At 47.4% G+C, this 10,002-nt stretch overlaps 1 protein-coding gene and 1 pseudogene across 1 annotated transcript in view; both read right to left on the reverse strand.

Annotated features, from left to right (window-relative positions):
* Positions 1-2,999: 2,999 nt before the first annotated feature.
* Positions 3,000-6,127, reverse strand: LOC104998933 (annotated as a pseudogene).
* A 3,009-nt stretch (positions 6,128-9,136) lies between these two features.
* SH2B2 (SH2B adaptor protein 2) overlaps positions 9,137-10,002 on the reverse strand; it is a 13,265-nt gene continuing 12,399 nt past the window's right edge. Inside the window, exons 11-13 of the mRNA XM_010854364.1 lie at positions 9,694-9,872; positions 9,327-9,456; positions 9,137-9,235 (exon numbers count right to left, since the gene is read on the reverse strand). Coding sequence (XP_010852666.1) covers positions 9,137-9,235; positions 9,327-9,456; positions 9,694-9,872 — 408 coding nt within the window. The remainder of the gene's footprint in view (positions 9,236-9,326; positions 9,457-9,693; positions 9,873-10,002) is intronic.

The following is a 10,002-nucleotide window of genomic DNA, read 5'->3' on the forward strand; positions in this document are numbered from 1 at the left end:
CGCAACCTCACACTCACTAAGGGGTATCAAGCAAGGTTGACAGATTTGGCCAGTGAAGAAACACAGCTTTTTATTTTTAATTTACTTTGGCGTACTGTGTGCGAGGTTTGCAGCATCTCAGCTCCCTGACCAAGGGTCGAACCCATGCCTTTTGCAGTGGAAGCACGGAGCCCTAACCACTGGACAACCCGGGAATTTCCGAAACAAATCTTTTTCAATTCAGACAGTTTATCATGTACATCGAGAGCAAAAGCAAGATCAGTTAGGGTGGCAGCTTCCCATGACCCTTCAAAAGGATGACCCCAAAACAAAAGATGACGATGCAACATGAGGGGTGGGGCATCCTGACAGCCAGGAGTCAGTTCTTCGCAGTTTGATAACCTGCAGCTGTACTCTAAGACGTGCAAGGCAGAAAGCCTCCTATGTCATTAGAGCCCAGGAGGAAAGGAGAAAAAGGCCTTCCTGGAAGAGGGAGAGGAAGCCCCTCCATAAGCTCCCTAAGTTCTCATGTTCTGGGAGGATCACACCGGGTTCTGCCAAGGTTGAGGTCAGCTGTGGTTAAGTCTTGCCTACATGACCCAGGTAGAGATGCACGTGATCGCCAGGGCCACGAGGAGGAACCATTTCCCTTTCAGGGTTAAGACTTCTCTTCCTTCCCCAGCTAAGGCTGGAGGCAGGAGACAGCCTTCAGTCCAGGGAGGCGATTGTGGGTAGATTCTGTCCCCTTGCTTTCTTGTTACTGTCTTGATCCTGGTGGGGGCCGAGAGACAGAGGGGGGAAGGTGACGAGGCGGTTCCTACCTAGCTGGATGCCTCGGCGTTCTCTCAGCCTGGCCAAAGTCTAGAGAGGGCTCCTCCTGTGGGCACTTGCTTGTATGCTTCAGAGGACCAAATATTGAAGAATCTTTCTGAGGTATCTCCTGCCACGTGATCTAAAGAACCTCCAGACGTGCCGACTCCTCTGTCCTGAGGTCGCAGGCTGCTTAAAAGACGTTTTCAGACCTGAGATGGAGAACCAGTCACCCTTTCTCAGATGTAAGGGACCAAGTGGAAAGCACCATGCCCCACGTGCCTCCTTGGAAGGAACTCAGCTCACCTGTAGCTCCTTTTCTCCTTCTCCCTTCTCTCAACTCTTCCACATGCTCGAACTAGGGGAGTGGATTCAGGAGACACAGAATCAGCCGATGAGCATTTATTAATCTTTCCAAAGAAGCAGCTTTTGGTTTCATTGATTTTTCTGTATTGATTTCCTCTTTGATCTTTATTATTTCCATTCTTTTCCCTGTTTACTTAATTTGCTCTGCTTTTCCTGGTTTCTTAAAACTGAAGCTGAAAAAAAAACCGAAGCTCAAATCATTGATTTCAGACCTTTCTTCTTTTCTAAAGACAGACATTTAGTGCTGTAAATCTCTCCTGAGGTTCTGTTAGAGCAGCTTCCCACACCTTCTAATGTTGTGCTTTTATTTTCATTCAGTTGAAAATACTCTCTAGGGCTTCCCTGGTAGTTCAGTGGTTAAGAATTAGCCTTGCAGTGCAGGGGACACCCAGTAGATCGCTGGTCTGGGAAGATCCCACATGCCTCGGGGCAGCTAAGCCTGAGCCACACAACTATTGAGCCTGAGCTCTAGAGCCTGGGAACCAGAGCTACTGAAGCCCGGGCACCCTAGAGCCCACGCTCCACGAGAGGAGCCAACACAATGAGAAGCCCACGCACCGCAATCAAGAGTAGCCCCTGCTCAATGGAACTAGAGAAACACCCAGCAACAAAGACCCAGCACAGCCCCAAATAGCTAACTAAATAATTATAAAGAAAAAGCAATCTCTAACTTCCTTTTTGACTTATCCTTTGATGTATTTAGGAGTGTGTGATTTAACTTCCAAACATGTGGGGATTTTCCAAGGATCTTTCTGTTACTGATTTCTTATTTAACTCCATGTGGTCCGTGCATATGACTTGAACCCTCTTGATTTTATTGGGACTTGCCTCATGATGTATCTTGGTGAATGGCCACTATTCACTTGAGAGACTTTGTATTCTTTTTTTATTGAGTGGAGCATTCTACACGTGTCCATGAGGTCAAGTTAGTTGATGGCGTTTTTAAGTCTTCTTATTCCTGTTGCTTTTCTGCTTATTTTTCTATCAACTATTGAGTAGTACTGAAATCTCTGACTACAATTTATGAATACCCATTTCTCCTTGTACTTCTCTTAGTTTTTGTTTTATGTATTTTGAATCTCTATTGTTAGTGTACCTAATTGTTTAGGATTGTTATGCCCTCTTGATTAACCGACCCATTTATGATTATGAAATGATCTTCTTGGTCCTTGGTAAATATTCTTTACTCTAAAATCTATTTTATATGATATTAACATAGCCACTTCAGTTACCTTTTGATTAGTGACAGCATAGCATATCATTTTCTTTCCTTTTACTTTTAACCTATTTCTGTCCCCGTTAAACAACAACTTCCCATTCTTTCTACCCCCAGGGCCTGGTGTTCCACTTTCTGTCTCTAAGCATTTGCCTATTCTAGGCACCTCATATACTTTCTGAATCTTTACTTCCTTTGAAGAGTTGGAGTATTATTCATGTTAATTCTTTAAATGTTTGGTAGAATTCACCATTGAAGCCATCTGGTTTTGGACTTTCCTTAGTCGAGGGGTTTTTGATTACTGATGCAATCTCCTTATTAGTTACAGGCCTGCTAAATGTTTCTATTTTGTCTTGTGTCACTTGAGGCAATTTCTGTATTTCAATAAACTTGTCCATTTCTCTTGGATTATTTAGTTTCTCGGCACACAGCTGTTCATGGGCTTCCCAGGTGGCACCAGTGGTAAAGAATCCACCTGCCAACGCAGGAGACACAAAAGACTTGGGTTGGTCTCTGGGTCTGGAAGATCCCCTGGAGAAGGAAATGGCACCCCACTCCAGTATTCTTGCCTAGAAAATTCCATGGACAGAGGAGTCAGGCGGGCTACAGTCCATGGGGTCCCAAAGAGTTGCACACGACTGAGTAAACAGGCATATAATTGTTCATAGTATTCTCTTCCAGTATTTTTTACAATAAAGTCAATAGTAATGTCTCCACTTTTATTTCTAATTTTAGTTTTTTTTTAGTTTCTTTTGCCAGTCTGGTTAAAGGTTTGCCAAATTTGTTGATCTTTTCAAAGAACCGACTTTTTAATTTCATTAATTTTCTCTACATTTTCCCTTCTTTTTTTGCAAAATATTCTTGCTGGGTATAGAATTCTAGGTTGACAGTTTTAAAGATGTTAATCTACTGTTATTTTGCTTGCATTATTTCCAAGGAGAAAACTATTGTCCAAGGAGAAACGGGTAATATGTCTCTTTTCTCTGCTTTTAAGATTTTCTCCTTATCCCTGACTTTAAGCAATTTGACTATGATATGTCTTGATATAATTTTCTTTTTTTTTTTACAGTTAAAACATTTTTTGTTATTGGCATTTGACTTAAAATGAGCTTCCACAGTTTTTAAAACAGACAAGATAATACAAAGTATTGTCAGAGTATTCACAATTTGCATTGTGTATATGTTTTCCTTTCAGCCTGTTAGTCCCATGAAGTCAGGAGTCATACGTTTATTCACAACTTCTGCTTTACCGTAGGTCCCCACCTTGATGAACACTGGGTCCCTTTGCCTTCTGCTTGCATTCAACTATACTTTGAGATAGTAGTCTTGAGAGACATTATCGCCTAGGACCCCCTCTTCCTCTTCCTCTGCCTCGGCCACGTCCTCTTCCTCGGCCTCGGCCTCTTCCTGCAACAGCTTCCCTTTTCTTAGACTTCACCTTTGGTTCCACACCCACAAGTAGTGTATTCAGAGGTAAGCTGTCTGGCAGAATAAAATACCGAATGTTATTTCCTCGAATACTCAGTGTTTCCAGCTGTACAGGTTCTCTGTTCTTCAGGGTCATTTTCACTGCTTTAAGATGTGTATTCATACTGACATTTACACATGTGATTGTTCCATGGACCTGTGTTCCATTCTTTAATTCAATGGTTACAGTTTCATGACTCAATTTCATCAAAAATCTCGCGAGCTTCATCCTGGTGGTGCCGTCACCCTTTCGGCCGATAGGACACGAAATCCGACCACTGAGAGCTGAGGTTGGGTGTATGAATGGCCAGAAACACTTACCCTCGGGGCTCTGACGTCAACATAATTTTCTTAATGTTTCTTGCACTTAGGGTTTTGTTGAGTTTCTTGGATCTGTAGGTTTACAGTTTGCATCAAATTTTGAAAAATTTTAGCAATGATTGCCTTAATTTTGGGGGTCCTCTTATCTCTCCCTCTCCCCTCCTCTAGGGACTCCAATTACACGTATATTTAGCTGTTTGAAATCATCCCACGTTTCACTGCTGCTCTGCTCATTTTAAAAACAGCTTATCTTAATTTTGTTTATCTTTATTGTGACTACATATAAATATTTCTCATAAAAGTTGCCACTTAAAAATGTATACGACACCATTCTTTATAGATTGGAGAAAGTAACCCTTTTTGTGAGTACATAATGAAAATAAACTGTTCTCCTTATTAGGGCAAAATGAAAACCATACACAGATTGTCACTGCGAAGTTAAAACACTTCAACTCTTTAAACAGTGGAGTTGCATCCGCTTCTAGACATAAGATCAACGTCTGACCATTGCTTTCCTTTTTTTTTTTTTGATGTTAGCAGTTGTTGAAGCCTAATGCCTACATTTGTTTATTTGCTGGGAGTTTCAAAATAATATTCAAATTATGTCTCCTTTTTTATTTACTTATCAATTGGAATATATAAAGAGATGCTTCCAATCATCTACTACAAAATAGAAAGCTTCACACATTTGCATGTCATCCTTGCTCAGAGAATAATAATCTCTGTATCGTTGCAGTTTTAGTGTATGTGCTGCCAAAGCGCCATTTTAGACAGTTTTAAGCGTACAATTCAGGGGCATTAATTACATTTACATCATTGTGCAACCATCATAGCAACTTCCAAAACATTTTCATCACCCCACACAGAAATTCTGGACCCATTAAGCAACTTTCTGCTCCCCTTTCCCCTAGTCCCGGGTAACTTCTCATCTACTTTTTGTCTCTGTGAATTTGATGGTGTTCTTTAAAGCTTCTGGGCACCACATTTTCATCTCAATTAGTTTCCAAATATGTGTCCAACTTAAACAGCTCTAAGTTGAAAATCATAACGCAAACATCGACATGAGCATAAAACCTTTAATTAGCTTTCTGTATCCAGTGCCAGACAAAGAAAATAAGGTCAGGGAGAGATCATTTTTCCAGAACCACACAAGCCTCCTCTCCCCTCTAAGAAAGACCTGGCTCCTTGGCCAGTTCTCTTCCTACCATTAGGATTCTTCATTCATGTTAAAGTAGAAACCAGGAGGTTAATTTTTGCTACGTCAACCGTCAGATCAGGCACCAGCTGAGGCCTTTTTGGATGGTGGGTATCTGATTCCTCATCACACCAATGTTTCTCTGCTCTTTCTGAACATTCTGTTTCAAAAAAGGCCATCTGTCCTCACTCTTTAGAGCACGGCTGTTCACCTGACATCCTAGGATGGTTTGTGGAGAAACCATACACTGAGCCCATGAACTTCAATGGGAATGAAATGATATCTTTGTTTTAATTAACCTCTCACTAAAAACTACATCTCTAGGCTTCCCTGGTGGCTCAGTGGTAAAGGATCTGCCTGCCAATGCAGGGGTCATGGGTTCGATGGCACATCTAAGCTAAGCTGTCTGAATCTAAACAGCTAAGCTCGTGTGCCACTATGAAGCCCGCACATCCTAGAGCCTGTCCCAAAAGAGATGCCACCACATCGACAAGCCCTCGCACGGCAACTAAAGAGCAGCCCCCACTCGCCGCAACTGGACAAGGCCCACGGGCATCAGTGAAGACCCAGCGCCGTTATAAATAAATAAATCTTAAAAAAAACATTTCCTTCATTTAAGGAGAAATCACAGCAATAGTAACAGCACCTGACATGTTCCCACCCGTAGAAACCAGTGATCCTTTCATATCATATCTTGGTTGTTGCAGAAACCTTGAAATATTGTTTATACTCAGACTACTTTGAAATTACCTTAGTCCACAGAGGCACTGCTAGAGCTTGCTATTTAAAGTGTTAATAAACAAAACACAAATAATACACATCATGAGTTAAAAAAATATTTTGATTATTTTTTGATTACATTTAATATTTCAACTGAATTTTAGTATAGTTGGTTTTCTTTGCAAGATGACATATTTTACTTTAGAGTTTTAAAAAATGTTTTGAGCCTGTGCAGGGGGTCCCTACCCTTCACCAGACTGCCAAGAGGTCTGAGGCACAGAAAAGAGATTAAGAACCCCTGGTCTTGGGGTAGCGCTGCAGAAGACTTCCTCCCTGCAGGATGGCCTTTGAGGCCAGATGCATCTTTTTAAAGGATTTTGGTTGAAGGATTGAGACTCATTACTCAGCATTTACAATGTTGCAATGTGTACCACTTGGCTGTCTCTTAATACTAGGCAGATAAGAACCTTTCTAGGAGATTTCCCTAGTGGTCCAGCGGCTGGGGGCTGTGTTCCCAAAGCAGGAGGTCTGGGTTCAGTCCCTGGTTGGGGAGCTAGATCCCACATGAGGCAACTAAGTGTTGGTTGGCAACTAAAGAGCCCACATGTTGCAATGAAGCTAGAGAACCCGGCTGCACAGCGAAGATCCAGGGCAACCAAATAAGATTTTTGTTTTTAAAGAATCCTTATAGGTGCCAGGAATTTTACTTCTTCTACTACAAAAGGGCTCACACTTGGCTGAGTTAGCAGTGCCCACCAGAAAAAAAAAAAAAAAAAGATTTGAACCATCATTGGTACACCAGTTTCATTTCTGAAGGAAACTGATACCTTCAGAGCCACGAAACACCAGGCTTTCTATTTTGATGGGGGCGCGGGTGTGGACCCTCGCCCTCCTCCAGCTTACATACCGCAGTGCTATGACAGTGACCTCCTTGGAGCAGGTTCAGCCTCACGTCTGGAGACAGGACACAGGAGTTCTTGCTTCTTGGCCTGGCTGGTGGGTGGCTAAGGATGGGAAAACCCACCCCATGTGGTCGGACCTGGGCGCCCTCGCGGGGAGACCCTGCACCCTCGGTTTACCCTGGAGCCCTCTGAGACCCCATCACCCTTGGTCAAGTGCACGTCCTGATCTAGCCTCAGTGTGGATCTGCCTCTGGGTCGAGGGCCCCCTCCGAGGAGATCGTATACACGGCAGCGGCTTGCCCCTCCACGGCTCTCAGTGCTTCATCCTGAAGATTCTCAGGTACACCAAGTCACCCTGCTGGGGCTCATGGAGGGGCGTGCCGAGCCCCACCTCTTACCTGAAGAAGAGCTGGGGGACGGACAGTGAAGGCCTGGATGACGTAGTCCTGGGCTGGAGAGACTGACTGTCCTTCAGAGCCTCTTGGTGAAGACAGCAAGATGTCTCTTCCCTCTCTTTAGCCATGGGGTGGGGTCTCATGTTCTCCACGGCCCCTTCCAGGTGGAGCAATCCAGGCGGGTCCAGCAGGGGCCGTACTATCATCCAAGCCTCAAGCCAGGGATACCCTGGCCCCCGTCCCATCCTCCGCCCTCCCATCAGTCTATGGATGGTCCTTCCTCCATCACTGGTCTTCTCCCTGTCCTGGCCCAGTTTATCACCCCCCATGCATCACTGCAACCTCCCTGGCCTATTTTTGCCCCTTCCAACCCATCCTTGGGGCTTCCCCGGTAGCTCAGACATAAAGAATCGACCTGCAATGTGCAAGAGCTGGGTTCCATTCCTGGGCTGGGAAGATTCCCTGGAGAAGGGGAATGGCAACCCACTCCAGCATTCTTGCCTGGGAAATCTCATGAAGAGAAGCCTGGCGGGCTATAGTCCATGGGGTCACAAAGAGTCGGACACAATTGAGCAACTAACACTTTCACTTTGACCCATCCTCCCCTCATCCTTAGACCCCAGGCTGATGGGTCTAAAACTGACCATCTCCACTCCCATTTCAGACTGGTTCTTGTTCCCCCCAACCCTCCATTTCTGGCCTGGCACTCAAGGCTCTCTCAACCCAGCTGGTCTCATTCTCCCACTCCCTGCCCCCAGCCCCCTACCCCCCATCACTGGGTCCTCCCACTCACCGGGCATAGCTCATCTGTCTGGCTGCCCACCCAGCTACCCCAGGCACCTGCGGGCCTGGTCAGGCACCAGGCAGGCATCTGAAATGCTTGCTGAGGAGCAAATCTTAAGGATGTCACTACAGTCTGTGCAATTGCTATGGTTTCCCCAGCTTCCCACCGAGTCTGGGCTTTCTGGCAGGACCACTTTGAGTGACAGGCCTGAAGGTCTCACCCTGGAGGTCACGCTGTGGAGAGCGCCCCTCTTTTCTCTTGACCTCTTGGTGCCAGGCCTCCATACCACACCCCTTGGAGGGCCCTGGGTGATGGCTGTCATCTCTTCCACCGTTCTCCCCTGAATCCACTTTAACCTTGGGGACACCTTAGGAATAGTGCCTGTCATCCATACCGAATGGGCGCAGATCCTTTCCCCCTGTTTCATGCTCTGGGCTCCCATTTCAGCTTTCGGTGCTTTTTGCTTACTCCCCGGCCCAGATTCCTGCTTTGAGCTCTCAGCTGGTAGATCGTTTCAGGAAGGAGGGACAGACAGCTGAAGAATGGCAGACCACACATTCAAGTCTCCATTCTGCCCATGAGGTCACCTCCAAACCCTTCCACTGAGGCAGCAAGGATGAAGCCTCAGGCTTGGGGGTGATGTCTGGGGCTCACCTGTTTTGCCAGAGGGGAGACACCAGCTGATGGAGAGGCAGACGGCAGCCAGACAGAGCTCTCACCAGCCCCCTGTCCTCTGTCCAGCTTGAGCCTCACCCCAAACCCTGGCTCTGTGGGATGGCGGTTTGCACTTGGCCTGGTGTAGACCCCAACCCACCAGGGCCCAGGGCAAAAGCACAGACGGGTTCCAGCCACAAGGATGGGGACGCCAGAAGCTGAGTTACAGGCTGTTCTGAGCACCAGCCTGGTACTCCCTCACCGTGGTGGCAGCAGGGGTGAAGCCAGGTCACTTCCTGGTCATCATGGGAGTCGGGACTGGGTAACTCAGGCAGCAAAGCTCTGGGTGCCCTCCGGGGCGCTGTAGCCCCCCATATGGGGGAAGGCTTGCAGGGGCGGTCTCTGGAGGATGAACTGTCTGGGGCTCTGAGATGCATACGGATGCAGGCCCTACAGGAGCGCTCCTGGGCAGAGGGACCATAGGTCTGTGGCCCCAGGGGGGAGGCTGAGTTTGTACGGGGGGAGGGGGTGGGGGCTTTGGCTCAGCAGGAACAAGATCCTTCTCAGGAGAACCACTGCCCGAGGGTGGGGTGCTGGGACCTGGAGCTGGCCGGGTCTCCAGGTGGGAGCCACAGCTGGACCTCCGCCTGCAGGGGAGAGTGGGGTCAGAGGCTTTCTGGGCCAGCTGCAAGTTTGAATCTAGATCAAAGGTGAGAACCCCAGCCTCTCGAACTGCCCAGTCCCCCAGTGGGATGGTGCGGAGGATTCCTGTCCACACTGCCAGGACCTCAGTGAGGAAGCCAAGGTCCCGGTCCTTCTCCTCTCCAGGGTCCCGCTCTCACCGGCCCTACTGTCACGCCTCATCTTTCCTCTGCCCGCCCCACCTCCCGTTCTTACCCCCAAAGCTCAAGTCCACCTCTGGCCCAGCTCTGCCAAAGCCCCCTCCCCAATCCCTGTGGGCTTCTTGGGCCCAGCGCTTTATTTCTGCACCTTTCAGGTACTGCCGCCGCTTGTCTCCTAGCCTCACTCGCCCAACGGGGAGGCCGGGCCCCCTGAGACACAGCTGAGTGGCGGAGGCTCCCCAGGGAGCCGGTGTGCGGCGCCCCCTCCTCCCCGCCAGGCCCGGGAGGAGCGGGGACCCAGGCAAGGACGACAGGAGAGCCAGGTGCAGTCCCTAAAACAGGCTCTTTAAT

Source organism: Bison bison, unplaced genomic scaffold, assembly GCF_000754665.1.
Source record: "Bison bison bison isolate TAMUID 2011002044 unplaced genomic scaffold, Bison_UMD1.0 scf7180017864340, whole genome shotgun sequence".
Taxonomy (NCBI): domain Eukaryota; kingdom Metazoa; phylum Chordata; class Mammalia; order Artiodactyla; family Bovidae; genus Bison; species Bison bison.